The following is a 15,205-nucleotide window of genomic DNA, read 5'->3' as shown; positions in this document are numbered from 1 at the left end:
GCAGTGGCTAAAAATGTCGATCTGTAGCACTTTAGATGCCTATATTTTTGACTGGTTCCAAGTTCTGCACTGAAGCTCCTGCATTAAAGGGTCACAACAAAAACAAGTTTATAAAAAAACAGATTTAAAAATCTTCCTAAATGCAGTTATTTTCTGAAATGGACAGTTTAATTTTGATCATTTTAACATTTCACTAACATTTTGTTAAATTTCAAATTAACAAAATTACTCTGCAGAAAATTGCATTATACCCAGCTACAATATCACCATGAAAGAGTTCAGCACAGTAATATTGAAGCAAAGGTATACTTTGCTATTTTTAGTCAAATATGGCATTTTTCTGACCCGCTGCTGTTAATCATTTCAAGCATATGTTTACACGTGTTTTTGCCAACCCACTTTCAGCTGTCACCAGCCCCCACAGAAAATAACAATAAACACCTAGTACACCCACAAAGAGGTAACTGAAAATGGGTTAGATGCACAGAGAGGTCTGGAAGCTCTGAGAACATTAACCATACAGCCTTCCTAATTCTTTGTCATACATCTCATACTTTGACCCAACAACAACATACAGTGTTGATTTTCAGGTGCAGATTTTATTGTGGATCGTAACAAAGGTTTCAGGAAAAGCACAGGCAAAAATCACCAACAGAGTGTCTCTTACTTACAGAGTACATAAAATATATTCTGTGAAAGCTACTAACCCTGCAGTTGAAGGCAATGCAGCTTAATTTAAACTAACCATTATCTTCAGATACATGTTAAGAAGCAAATTTTGCAAATATTCTCTTTTCTCAACTAGTTTGATACTGAAATTGAGAACCACATATTTCAATGACACTAACATTGCTGCAGAGTGTGCAGTATTAAACTGTTAGACAGAAAAGAAAATCTCATTATTGCAAAAAGGTAATAGTCACAGAGAAAATATTGTCAAAATATATAAAATCAGCCCTAGTAAATGTTAAATGACTCAAAGCCTCTTTGGAAAATCTGTAGATGCTGAGGTATGCATAACTTTGGAATTTTGGTGCTGGTATCTCAATTTTTCATGTGATACAACAAAACAAAAATAGCTTACTTTAAATATAACTTTCTACATAGAATTTCTTCAGCCTTTAATTGTACTTTAACTGTAAAGAGAAGACCCACACTAATTCTTACAGTAAAATGACAAAAGTCTATTAGGTAACAGTGTAGAAAACCTTGCAAGAGGTCTTCAAGGCACTGTTGTCTCTTTGGGTGCTTAGCACACACACAGGCCATTCATGAAGGCTGTTGTGATAGGAAGACAAGAATAATAAAAACTAGACTTAAAGCTAGTATCTAGTGTATTAAATATCATATATATCTTTCTCTAATGAAATAAACCCCATACTTTTACAAGCCATTCTGCTTTCCAACACTGTGGCTTGCAGCAAGGTGTCTGCTAAACTAATCTGAAACATGAATTTAAAAACATACTTTAAGAAAATAAGTAAGAACAAAAGTCAACTGAGTAGCATTTGCCTCAATCAATAGTCTGTCTGAATGTAAACCATTCCTAAGTATGTAACCCTCCGCAAAACAGAAAGGACCAAATTCTCTGTTGATTTAATGCCGCTGGTTTACACGGAGATATGCCAATCAGCAACTTGGTCCACAGTCAGTTGAAGTAAATTAGGACCTTATTCCAGCACTCACTGGCCCACTTGAATTCCTGAACTACGTAGCTGCAAGGGCTGCTGCCCCCTGAAAACAGGAAGATATCTAGCCTAAGAAATGCAAAGAACTAGATATTCTGCAGTCAGCTCATTTAATAAGAAACTTGGTTCATCTGTACTCCATCAGAAATACAGAGCAATCCAATTCTGGACTTTATATGTGTGTCTCAGGTAAAATTTTGCAAAGATTCCTTCAATACCTTTTTTCTAGGAACTGTTCTTTATGGCAACTAAATACTAGTCAGCTGGGAAAGAAATCTGAAAGGAGTTGACCTCAAGATATTAAGATTTTAGATAATTATTTTGACATCTTTTTGACATACTATTAAGAATCTGTAGCTCCCCTTTGAAAAATCTAAGTTTTGTGTGGTTGACAGAGCATGCCAGGATCCATCAATAGCAAAAGGATGCCTATCTCCAACCACAAAACAAATCTGGATACCATATTGCTGGATGCAATGGATGGATTCAAGTCAGAGAAGCACAGAAAACTCTTCTTTTGGCAGTTTCATAATGCCCCAGCAGCAGAAATGTCTACTGTTTCTTTGTTACTCCAGGCAGGCTAAAAATCTGCCAGTTTTCAGTGGACTCAGCTACCTGTGGGCCTTCATGTGACAAGAGCACAACAGACAAGCACATTGGTCTGGTGGATGAGATCCAGATGCCACCACGAGATCTTAAGGCAGTGGCTTGGATTCATACCACCTGGCTTTAGAAACCTAGCCAAAGCGCTGAGATAGCAGCCTTGAGATCAGAGGCTCCCTCCAGGACCAGTAGAGAAACTGGCCTCTCCAGGTGACTGTTCATATCTTACATGGGCTAAATCCATTGATTTGGATCTATTTAATCATATAAAGTAGTTATAAATAAAACCAGGATTGACTTAAAACGACTTCTGTATTAATATAAACAGTGAGGGATATTCTGCATTCAGCTGTACATCAGTATGGATTGCTGTGTATCAAGAATAAAAGCATCACAGGTGTCAGCAGAATTTGGCTCAGCTAACTTAACATTTCGCTTCCCTGAAGGAAGGTGCTGGCCTACACTGATTGCTGAAAAGCAAACTGTCTACAGTAGTATTCTATATTTCTATAATATTCTGTATCAAAGCAATAAATATTAGATATAATCTGTATATAAGATTTCATATTTATCTGATAGCTATTTAAATCTATACTGTCAAAAATATAAGCAGTGACTCACTCCTACATGGCAGCATATACTATTTGTGTGAAGGTGTTAAAACTATCACATGGGTCTATATTTACATAGGACACTATATAGCAGATTTTAATTCACATAAATTCTTACCATAGGACAAATAATTGTGTAAAGGTTGGATATTGTTTAAATGTTTCTATGGTTCTACATAAGCATTCAGCATGAGGATTTCATCATTCTGTCTCAGCTTTATGTTTTGAAAGGATGAAAAATGGAGTCTGACTTCAGGATCTTCAATAATGTTATACCAATATAGCATGGGAATACTTATTTTCAAGTCCAGGCAACAACCAGTATCACTGTTCCTAACCTTTTTCCTTTACCTACATAAATATCCTCTTTAAAGAAAGTGCACTCCTTAAAACAAGGGCAATCAAAATGTTTCGGCATTGTCGAGATGTAAAAGAGTGTTTCAGCTGAGCATAGTCTGCAGAAAAACCATCATACACTTTTTAATTTACCATTACAATTACTAAAAACTAGGTGTGTAAATGAAAAACTTACATGTTAAACATCAAGATAAGCTGAAATTGCTGCTGGTATATACATGAGAATATCTGTCCCACTTTGCTCAAAAATGTTTGGTTAATTCCTATCGTTTAGTTTCTCAGATATTAAAGATATAGTGAAAACATGTTCATTTTCATGGAGGTCAAAATGTCCAGTTGTTTCCCTCTGTAAAAGGTAAATAATTGTTATTTTCTGTACCTCTAATTTCAGAAATTCAATTAAAAATACAGAGGTAACAAAATATTTTAATAAAGGTATTTAGAATGCTTATAACAATCAGATAATGATTTCTGAGTTCAGAGAACATCCAGGTATTGTCCTTCGAATTAAATATTGACTTTCCTTTAACAAAGTTGATATTTATTTCTCAGAAGACTAATTTCTCTAGCCCCCCCTCGAAGTCAGTATCAACCTGTTATTAAACATCAGTTAGTGTTCATCAAAGATACAATGTAATTTCTTGTCCTTCCCTTTATGCTAATGTCACACTGGAAAGCTCTACATTAAAAAGAAAAAAAAAAAAAGCCCTGGAAAACTGAAAAATACATAATGCTTTATATAATAAGTAACGTATAGCTGTTACTGACTGTTCTTGCCAGTATTGCGTTCTTCAGATGAACAGACTCAAGAGCTGACAGACTGCTTCCCCATTTACCTATACCAGTTCTGCCATAATTGGATGACTATGAACAAGTCTCCTTCCTGCACTAAGCAGTCCAAAGATTTCTAAATAGTCATCCAGTAATTTCTGCCTAAGAATTTTCTCCTTACTGTGTAACCCAGGATCCCAAAAATCTGTGGTTGCATTGGAACACTTCATTTAGAAAGGTATCTAATACTAACATCAAGACTTTTAGCAAATGATTAATTTACACTTCAACTTGTGCCAGTGCAGGTTTTGATGATTCTGGCAGTCTCCATCAGCTTCTTTATGGAAACATAACTAGTGGTTGATATCAGTCCAAAGGAAGAATCAACTCCCATTTCTCTTTTCTGTCTTTGTTAAAGCTAAAACCAAACAGATAACATGTTATACTTGGTGATGATTAGATAAAAGTATTCTTTAAAGCCATGTAAAATGACCAAAGAACCTTACACTGTAATGGACTTCTGCAGACGAGAGCAGTTTTGACCAAAAAGCAGTGCCTTTTTATCTGAAATGTTACAGGAATGTTTCTAGAAAATTAATCTTTTTTTTTTTTTTTGTGCTGGACATAATGCAGCAAAATACATTCATCATAAAATCAACCAAAGGGACAAATTTTAACTCCTATTTAGCAATAAATCTAAACTTGCAACCTGGTAATCTTTTGTTTAAACTACTAAAAGAAAAACAAGCCATTCTTTTACTTTCTAATACCATGTAATAATATAAATATGATAGGGAAACTGTATTATGCAGGTGTGTTTTCCTGAAATGTGTACTTTGCAAAAAAGATCTTTTCCTGAACAAAACCAAGTGGCAAGTTGCAAAGTGTGCATATGCAGAATGCTCAATAACACACATTTAAAGCAGACTAACACATTATAACAAGTCTGAAGGAATGAGCAGCCACTTCAGTTTGTACCCTTAAAATTGAAGCCTAATAGCACTGGAAATATAAATTAATCAAGTTAAGTGCTTGAGAAAGTCTCCTCTTTTTAGCTGTGATGTGAACAAGAGTACTTAACTGTTTATCCCAATGTACCTTTCTCATAACTACAATGAAATCATCATCATGGATAGAAAATACTCTTCCCTTCCCCAGATTAGAAAAGATATATGTAAAAAATATTAAAATGGACACTCAGTACAGAATCTTTCTATGACTGGCTTCAAAGGCTGATTTGAATTAAAGTTACTAAATTTTTTTATATTGTTGTTCCACCTACTACAAAACAGTGTGAAGACAGTTATTATTAAGATATTAATTCACCTAAATACCTTCCTCCAAACCTTTTTTCTTCATAAGTTATCTTAGTTTTAAATCTACTATTAAAATAGTAGTGCAAGAATAATCAATGAAAAATTCTTCAGATAAATGGTTTAGTTCCTTTTAGGATAAAGATGCAGAGGAATATCGATGAAAAATATGCTAGTTATGATGCTTTCTTTGTTAACACTCCTTTATGACCCAAATCAATTCTTCACTCCACGTTCCTGTATTTGGTAAACAAATTGTACAGTACTCTCAGTGTAGACTTCAAGTCACAATTTACAATATCTAGAAAAAAGACAAGGGAAAACCAATTAGTAACTTCATTAGCTCAAAACATTTTTCAGAAAAAGTACCTATTCTCTACTCCCTTTCTTTGCCCAGATCCATATCCATGAACATTAAAATCACAAGGATACTAAGAAAGAGTAGAAATATAAATAAAGCAAGTTTTTAAACTGGCAACTCAAAAATTGGTATTTCAACCACTTTTAGTTAGGAATACTAATGGCCAAGGGTGCTGATGTAGAAATGCAACCAAGCTTTAGATGCCTATGAGACAAATTGTGCCTAGGATTATGACTGAATCTTCAGTTAGCTGTGAATGAAAAGCAATGATTTTGAAAAAATCATCAGGCAGGAATCAATGGAACTCTTCTCTTATGTAAGAATTGCAGGACTTGACCCATTCTGGGCTGCAACATTCTTTATTAGGCCTAATTTCAGCAAGACAGCTAGAGGCAAGTTTACATTTTGTAAAGGATCTAAAGAAGCTAGGTATACAAGTGCCCCTTGAAGACACTTCTGAAAATACTTTGCGATGGCTGATGTATATGGCTGAATCAGTCCTTAGAAACTCAATGTCTAAGGGAAAGGATTTATATGAAATAAAAAGCTAACGAATACCTTCTGTTTTGAAGAGAAGTTCTTGAGAAAGTCAATATTATTTCACAAGAAATCTATAAAACAAACTGACAAGTACTACTGCAGCAGTCTATCCTAGAGCTTCAAGGAATATTCAGTCTCAAATAGGGACTTAGAATTGCCCTCAGAAAGAGCAGAACAGAATTAGAATTGTCTTATCTCTTTTTGTTGACTGTACAGGAACTCAATGTCCTAACCTTGGTTCTTGGAATTGGCCATGAAGGTGTAAAGCAGATGGTGTGCATACTCCCATTATCTTCAAAACCTCCAAGTAAGCTAGTAAATTGTGTATATAATCGTCAGAGTTTTGCCATTATATTTATGTACACTGATGTTTCTCATAGATCATGAAGCGGTTATACTTTGAAGAATGAATCCAATCAAACCTATGCACGGTATCCCAGAGTATGCAGACTTTTAAGAGCTAAAGATATTAGCTACATGGCAAACTGACATTCATGGACAAAGGGTGAAAACACTCAAACCTAGATTTTATGCTGAGCCTATGCATGGTTGTGAAACCATGGCCACATGATTTTGTGGCTCTTAATATAGCGGACCAAAAATGTTTGGTATAAAATGAAGAGAAAATGCTAAAGGCTATAGGAAGGGCACATTGCTCCCACAACATCATGTTATATTCTGCAATACTGTTCGCATATAACTCAGGAAGTTTCCTCTTTCAGGCCAGCAGCAAGCTGTATAACACCTTCCTTTTCTAATACAGAAACTTCAAATGAATAAAGAGATAACTTTTCATTTGTTATGAAAGGTCTTTGCAAAGTTACCAGAAGACTCCACCATCACAACAGAATTCCACAGAAAGGTCCAAACTAAAAAGCACGCTTCCAGAGAAAGATGAGTTATTTCCATTGCTACATGTGTTTGACCAACATGTATAACATTTTACTGGTTGCAATTTTCAAAAAGAGAAATTTGAGTTTGGCTTTGATGTATACATTTCAAGAAGTAATCTGAAAAAGCTCAAACTGCAAATGAATTCATTATAGACTCAGTAGATTAATGTTCTGGCCATTTTTAAAGTAAAAGGTCACAGAAAGCTTTTTAATACCTTTTCAATTATATTGCAAATAACCCAAATAAACTGTTGACCCCATAAAAATCATTGGTTTTCATACTCATTTATTTAACCGCATTCTTTTTTCCACTAAATATGTTTTTCATATTCTAAAGCACTTTTCAGCATATTTTTTCCTCAAGAACCTCAAAGAAACAGTGTAGGAATTTAAAGAGTATTTAGTATACACATTTAGGGTAAGATCCTTTTCAATACTCTTTTGCTCACTGGAAATTTTAAGTACGGGCATTGTGCCCAATGTAACAACACATAAAACAGATGTGTTTTTCCATTCACATTGGGCAGGAAGTTTCATATTAAGCATTTCAATAATTGCACAAGAAATGTCTTATATATGCTGAAATATCCTTATGGCTTGATTTATACTGGAAAAATTAGCTGTCCCCTAGAGCAATAAATACCTGAAAAATTAAATGCCATAAGAATTTTAAACCTCTATGGGGAGTAAGGGATCACAGATACTCTCTGTTTTACTTGGATCCCTAGATTTCACTATTTCCCCCTTCTTTCTTTGACCATTTCAAACATAAAAGTTTCTGATACAGTCACCACTGGTTTAGTTAAACATGATTGTGGATAAGAGTTTGAGTAATCAAAAAAAGTGTAAAAATAGGCTGGGTAGGTCCAGATGAAATGCATAGGCAGCACAGGCTCAATCCTGAGACATATTTTTTTGTGTGTGTGCATATGTCTGCTGCTGTTCTGATCTGGAAGTTGGGAGGGATGGAGAATAAGTAGAACGAAGCAGAACTCGATTCAGTGATGTGTGCCTGAATCTCCAGAGAGCCCTTACTATTATAAGTAAAACTCTGAGCACTAGCTTATATCAAATCCTCAGGGAATGACAATCCAATATTACGGCAGGAAAAGACTGTGTGCACCACAGAATGTGAATCTGCAGTGGGTCTTGAAAACACATCTATATTGATTGTTATGGTAGTTAACCAGCAGAAGCCCAGCTACCATCCCTGTTGGGAAGAGTGGAGCAGAAGCTGCATGTCCAGATCCTGCATGGTAAGAAGTGGTAACTTCTCATTGGAGGAATCACAAAAGTACCCTATAACATGGTGCATCAAGGGTTTTATAACCAGTCCAAAAAGCTGGATTTAAACCCTGCATTTATATGAGCACAGAGGAGTAGAATCCTGGTCCTGCTAAAGTCAGCAGCAAAACCTTCATCTGCCCCGAAGACACATTTTGCTTTCAGTCTCCAGCTCTAATTTAAATATGCATGATTAGGTCCTGCATTCAAAGGCAGTTATGTGAACATTTGAAATTCTTCTTCCACATCATCTACCTCTTTTGTGAAAATCTTGTAAATTATGTTGGAATACTTGAGGATTAGTAAGAAGATGTGGGATGGGGGACAATGGAGCAACTGGAGTAATTCATATCTGCCACTGACACCATTCACAATTGTATTTTTTTCCTTTTGGTGAATATCTGAGTATTACTGCATATGTCTGGCCACACAAATCTTACCCTGGCCATTCAAGAAAGGACCACATTTGAAAAAGCACATCTATCAGCCATGCAAAATACAGAGTTACCTGAGCATTTCAAAATGTATCTTGCCTTTAGCTCTTAGATTAACATTTTAACCTTCATTTAGCTACACCATAATCCTATGAGATAAGATCTGCATCAAACGCAAATTTTTAAGGAGATACAAAAAAAAAATAGAATAGATACCTTCTGGTCTTGGCTTTGGTTTTTCCAATCCACCATCCTGCATTAACTCAAATGCAAAGGATACATTGAGGACCTAGTAATATAATAAAGGTAGTCATTATTATGAACTATATACAGTATAGTATAAATGGTCAAAACAAGATGTATTTAAAGCTGCAGACCCAGATGCTCTGAAGGAAAAAATAGTCAGGGCTCCATATATCAATTCAAGATCTGGTCCATGGAATCTAGACAATCCATTGTGTTGTTTTTTCTAGGTGGTGATGATGGTTTCAGAAATACAAAGTAATTGAAAAATAACATGTGAACTAATAATACCCACAGAAAAATTACTTAGAAGTAAGAATAGCCCACCTCCCACAAGTTTAAAAATTGGAACATGATGGTCCATGAACTGCTCTTGTCTTGAATAGACAGCTGAATTACCTGGATAGCAACAGACACTGAGGTAATGGTTGGTCTTAAAATGCTGCATTGTACATATATGTCTTTATGCTTCCAAAAACATGAAACCTTTCAAATGTTAAGTTCTTGGATTTTGGACACAAAAAATCAGTTCTGTCATCAATTCATGTGTATAATTCTTTATACACTTAATGAACAGTAAGTCTGATTCAATGACAGCATCACACAATGGCTGCCACAATCAGTTAATACTTGCTAACCGTCCCATCATTAATATAATTTTCACTTTTATTCCAGATAAGCATTAATACAGAGACCTTAAAAATGCTTGGAAATGGTTACCAGTACAGTCCTCTCTTGATTTCAGCTATTTACATCAAATTTACGTGGAAAACTTCGTGTCATCCTGGTACTATTAGACATGTTTATATGTTTATTTGGTTTTACCAGAAAAATGAAACTTAATTACCTTTTGTTCAAAACTATCAGGAGTCAAGAAAAAGCTGTGTAGAGGAACAAAATAGCCTTCTAGGAGACCCATTAGCAGGACTAAATACACACCATCTGCAAACTGTAAAAAAGACATTTCTCAGTACATTTTCCGAAGAGTAACTCATTGCTTTGCTTAATGAACAAGATATATATTGTCTAATGAAGAACTGTCAACAAGCTACAAATACAAATCTTTTAAATTGCAAGTAAAAGATCTCATCTCACTTCTTTGATTCCTTTTATTTAGTTAGTATGTTCTGTTATGCCTTCTCCAAAACTGAACTAATGCTAAAATATATATGCAGAATAAAGTTCCTGGAAAGGGAGGTGGTCAGTGGCTTTGATCTATGCCTTTGCTTTCTATTCTGCTAGTTGTGGGGGATGGGAACAGCCACCTTTGGAGCTCTCAAATGGCATGCATTCCCTGAGCAGAGAAAAGCAGAATGAAGGTGCAATCTCATGACTGCACTGAAATTCAGTATACTGGAAGAAATAAAGGAACAAAGAATCATCTTCATTCATGTTCTGCAAGTCTGTGTCAATTTAATTTTAAGTGTATGTAATTACAGATGGAAAATATCTAATTGATATATGTTCATTTCTAGCTAAAATAATAGCAACATCCATAAGATTTTGTTAAAGGCCTTTCACTCTCACCCCTGTGGCATCAGGTCTACCAGTGCACTGAGATACTCTCAAAATCAAATTGAGTTACCTGAAGCAACCCATCACCTTCCTGAGATAGGTAATTTTCTTTTAACTGATAGAAATAGTCTCTCATCTTAGGGAATACTGTTTTGGATAAACGCTTAAGGGGTTTCTAGCTATATTTGAGTAATACATTTTTTCCAAAAGTAAACAATGCAATAAGCAAGCATAGGGAACAGCTTTCTAAAAACCCTTACACAGTATTTCCACCTAAATCTTAATTTTAGGTTTGAAAAATCTTTGATTGATAGCTATTTAAATAAACCAGAGATTCTTAATAACATGAATCAAGATATAAAATAAAGCCCATCCTGAAGACACCTGGGGTTTTTTGGTAGTGCGGATCATCCTTCCTGCCTGACCTTGTAATTTTCTTATGATAACTGCTGCAATTGTTCGCATGGGGAGGTATTAATACAGTAGGATTAAGCTTTTCTTTTAGCTTCTTTTCAGCCAATTTAGCAGCTGAGAACAAGAAAGAAGACCATGTACCACGCTATTTCTGTGGTGCAATCAAGCCTGCAGCCCAACTGTACAGCTGCCTATACACTTGACTAGCTTTACTCTCAAGAGCATATCTCACTGAATAGAGTCATTGTAATCCCACACGATTGCATGCTTGTGGAAAGGTAGGCAGGAAACAACTGTTCAGCTTGACACTGGATCAAACCAAGTGGACAGAGTTCTTTCCTGACCAAAACAAGCACAGGTTCTGCTTACAGCACTTGGCAGTGCCCAAGAGGTAGCATCTGTTAATTAATTTTTATGCTAATAGCAGTACAAAACTGCTTTAGAGAAATTTAGCTGCTCTCATGATTTCTTTGCTTAATTGGTGAGGGTCTTCCTCATACAAACATACTTAGAATTTAAGGGTCTCCCACTGAAATAACATCTTAGAGCTCAATCAATAAAAATTCAATGAAATTTCTGACTGAAGTTGGGGGCATAGTGCATAACATAGTGCAACTATCCCTTCTCTTTAAGAAAGGCTGTAAAATCCTACCTGGGTCTCCAGTTCAGTGACCTCCAAATTCAATTTATTCAGATGCTTGTTCACAAAAGTGATGAGAGTCTGAAATATGAAAACAATGTAGTGAAGGCCTATTCAGTAGGGCAGCAGTTCAATGCATGCAGTATGAACTCCACTCAGAAGAGCACCTGCGTGAGTGAAGAGACTGCAACACAATTTTTAAGTTTTAAAATGGAGATGTGCCATTACAAAAAAAAAAAGAAAATATTCCTCAAGAATGAAGAACAGAAATAAAATTAATGTGATATATATAAATAAAAATACACTGTCAAAACATAGACTATAGGGAAGTGGGTAATTGGACTCCACTCAAATCTGACAGCAGCCAAAATCCTCTGCGTCAGACCCCTGGCAGTTGTAAACTGGATACCTCTCTGGCATCAGTACACTCAATCTACCAGTTGGGTTCTACTCAACATACACTTTGTGAGAACTTCTGTTTGATGGAAACTTTGATAACTACATGTTGTTCTGTGTTCCAAAGTTAGGTTCATGCTGCTGAATATTAATAAAAAGTAACATTATAATCATGAATTTGTATATTTGTTTAAGCATAAAGCTTGATTGCATTTAATGTATGCAAACTATGCCAATTATATATTATATACATGTACACTCACTACATAGGTACAATCAGATACACACAAGCATGCACATGCACACATTACGTATTTTAAAAATAAAAACTTTCCAACCTTTTTCACTACATTGAGCTTGTCTGGAGCATGGTCAAATAAAGTGTCAAATGCATCTCTTTCTGAAAAACATTCAGAGATGTTAATACACTGAGCAGCAGTTGTCCAAATGCAGAATAAATACTTATTGAGGCACATACATGTCTGAGACAACACAGTCTGCAAAAGGTTTCAGTATAGTATCATGTGTTTTGCATACTGCTCTCTCACTATAAGCTGCTAGTAACTTATTCTCTATTATTTATAAAAAGCATCATTTTCAAGTAGGATTTGTATTACATCATAACCCTGTTTCTCAGAAATGAACAAAGAATGGTATCTTTATGTATAAAACCTTAAACAGCCAGATACAGGGAGCTAAGTAACCAAATCATTTTGTGCAGAACAACAGGAGTTTACATCTGGAATCACTACATCTATAGAGGAGGATTTTCCCCATGGGCCACTGACTGCATTGTGGTGTGCTACATTATTAACCACCTCAGGCAAGCTTATGATTACATAGCTGCAATGTAATCCTTTGTATAGATGTTTTTGGGCCATTCTGATATGCAATTTAAGACATTATCAGCAGGACAGACAACCTAGGGTAGCACGACTGGAGTGCTACTGTAGTCACCTTCTTAAGAAAATAGAAAAAAAAAAAATATAAAAAGGCACCAGAGACTTTTCTGAGCAATTTTCACCCTGACAATCATTTGAATGATAGCAAATGAGTCCACAAAAAGCTACATTCATATTCCTCAATAAAAAAATGCTAGAGTAGATCCAAAGGCATTTGTAGAAGGCAGACTTTATACAGAGCAAGACTGCTCAGGGATATCATTGGGAAAAGAGGTCATGCATGTAGCCTTTTATATCAGCTGTAAGACAGCCATTGAAATAATACAAGAAGCAAATGCTAAATTCTTGGTGGGACTCCACCTAAGCTCCTCAGATGAGTGTTTTCTGTTGGCCAGGCATTTGGCCAGCCTAAGTACTAGCAGTAAGACATACAAGGCACAGGAACTTGCATGGTTAGCCTGCTGAATAATGACTCAAAGTCATAAAGTGTAAGTAGGTAATGTATGCAAGAATGCCAACAAGTTCACCAGCTGGTTTATAAGACAAGACATCACTTCATATTATGCTGGGAACTTATGACCATTAATACTATTACAGTAATGTTCTGGAGGCTAAAACACAAAGCACCTTCAAATTAACATGTGCTAAAAAGCAATGAAATGTGTTTTAAAGATGGTCAGACTGATTTTAATGCTTTTTTCCTTTTGTTAACTGCCACAATAGCCTGTGGTGCATATATTTATGTATTTGCCAGGGCAACTTGAAATCATCTACTTCCTTGCAGTTTGATCAAAGTGTCCACCCACTGCAGAACTAATGTATACTTTGGCTGCCTCAAGAAAAAGATAATAATCAAATGAACTTACCATGCCTTCCTGATAATGCCCTATGGAAAAAAAACAAAACAAAACAAAACAACAAAAAGAACAAAACACAGTTATGTATAATTCACTTGCAGACACTGTGCTGCAAAAGAAAACAGCATACATGGCCATCTTCAGCTTGGTGAAAACTGGAGTAGATCCATGGAATTAAGAAAACCTTCATGAAGTTACTCCAGCTGAGAATCTGGATTAGTCTGGAGTCCATCAGCATAATATCTCCTGGCTTCACTAAAGTCTCACGGGAGGACAGATCTCAGATTTTCTACTATTGAATCAAATCAACACACCTTGCCTGAGTGAAGAAGGCTTTTTCATGTTGATTTTGTGAAAACTTTTCCCTTTGTTTTAAAGATGCTTTTACCACACCAACCACAATACAATTTCAGCCAAAACAATGCTTGGACTGGGTTCTTAATGACTGCAGCATTTAGCTCCAGTTAATCCCTCATATAACTATTACATGTAAACTAATCCAAAGATTAATAAATCAATAGTCCAGCTTCTTTCCATTCTATTAGAAACTAGGATATTCTACTATTGTTTTTGGTTTGGAATAACTTTTCTGTTATAAACTGTTTGGTGAGATGACATGTGCAGGGCTTACTACTGTCATTTTACATTCCTGAAGTCCAAACATCTAAAATTAGTCATGTCACACTGCTTTTTGAAAGAATCTAGTTCTCTATCAAATAAATACCAACATAAAAGAATGAGGCATATCTTTCTTGCTTGTTTGAAGGACTTTTGAATAAAATAATAAGAAATATAATAAAGAAATAAATCAGTAGCAGATAAATACAGAGATTTTGTATCTCTTCACTCTGTCTTCTCTTTTATCCTAGTCTCCTGCTTTTAGTTCCCCAGCTCTCTATTTCCTCACCCTTTTATAGTTTTAGACGCATGTTTGCAGCTCTTGAAAAGGCTAAAACACAGTCACTGGCTGATGCATCATCTTCCCTGGAACCCCAATACCAAAATCTAAATATCAGCAAATGTTTGAATTTCTGAGATGCATCTGTGTTCAATTACTGAACTGCTGGCAAAAGTGGTGTTGACATACTCAGTGTTACCAGTTATTTCCTCTTGGATTTGTCGAGACTGGAGGATTCCTTCACGTTTCTGGAAAAAATAAAAAATGACATTTTTCTCAGAAAAGTTTAATGTTTAGGGTACAGTAAAAATTTGTGATCCACAAACATAATTAGATAAGAAACCTGTAAAATAAAAACTTTTTTAGAATGAACTTACAGTAATATATTATTTCACCTTGCAAGTATTTCAGAAAATTCTTTTGTACATTAACAAGAAACTTGAAACTCCACCTGTAGAAGGAAGTATTTCTTTTCCTTTCTCCAT

The 15,205-nt window shown here is 35.4% G+C and overlaps 1 protein-coding gene across 3 annotated transcripts in view; it reads right to left on the bottom strand.

Moving 5' to 3' along the window:
* Positions 1 to 579: 579 nt before the first annotated feature.
* The window catches only part of PARVA (parvin alpha), a 68,484-nt gene continuing 53,858 nt past the window's right edge, over positions 580 to 15,205 (bottom strand). For 2 of the 3 annotated variants that reach the window (XM_074842035.1, XM_074842036.1), the window contains exons 7-13: positions 14,910 to 14,968; positions 13,832 to 13,851; positions 12,402 to 12,463; positions 11,680 to 11,748; positions 9,946 to 10,047; positions 9,072 to 9,144; positions 580 to 5,644 (exon numbers count right to left, since the gene is read on the bottom strand). In XM_074842035.1, the coding sequence (XP_074698136.1) occupies positions 5,568 to 5,644; positions 9,072 to 9,144; positions 9,946 to 10,047; positions 11,680 to 11,748; positions 12,402 to 12,463; positions 13,832 to 13,851; positions 14,910 to 14,968 (462 nt within the window). In that variant the 3' untranslated portion in view covers positions 580 to 5,567. The remainder of the gene's footprint in view (positions 5,645 to 9,071; positions 9,145 to 9,945; positions 10,048 to 11,679; positions 11,749 to 12,401; positions 12,464 to 13,831; positions 13,852 to 14,909; positions 14,969 to 15,205) is intronic. The other variant, XR_012625392.1, reaches the window with a different exon arrangement.

The sequence above is a fragment of the Strix aluco genome, chromosome 16 (assembly GCF_031877795.1).
Source record: "Strix aluco isolate bStrAlu1 chromosome 16, bStrAlu1.hap1, whole genome shotgun sequence".
Taxonomy (NCBI): domain Eukaryota; kingdom Metazoa; phylum Chordata; class Aves; order Strigiformes; family Strigidae; genus Strix; species Strix aluco.
The sequence above is the reverse complement of the archived record's forward strand: the minus strand, read 5'-3'. Positions and strand labels throughout refer to the sequence as shown.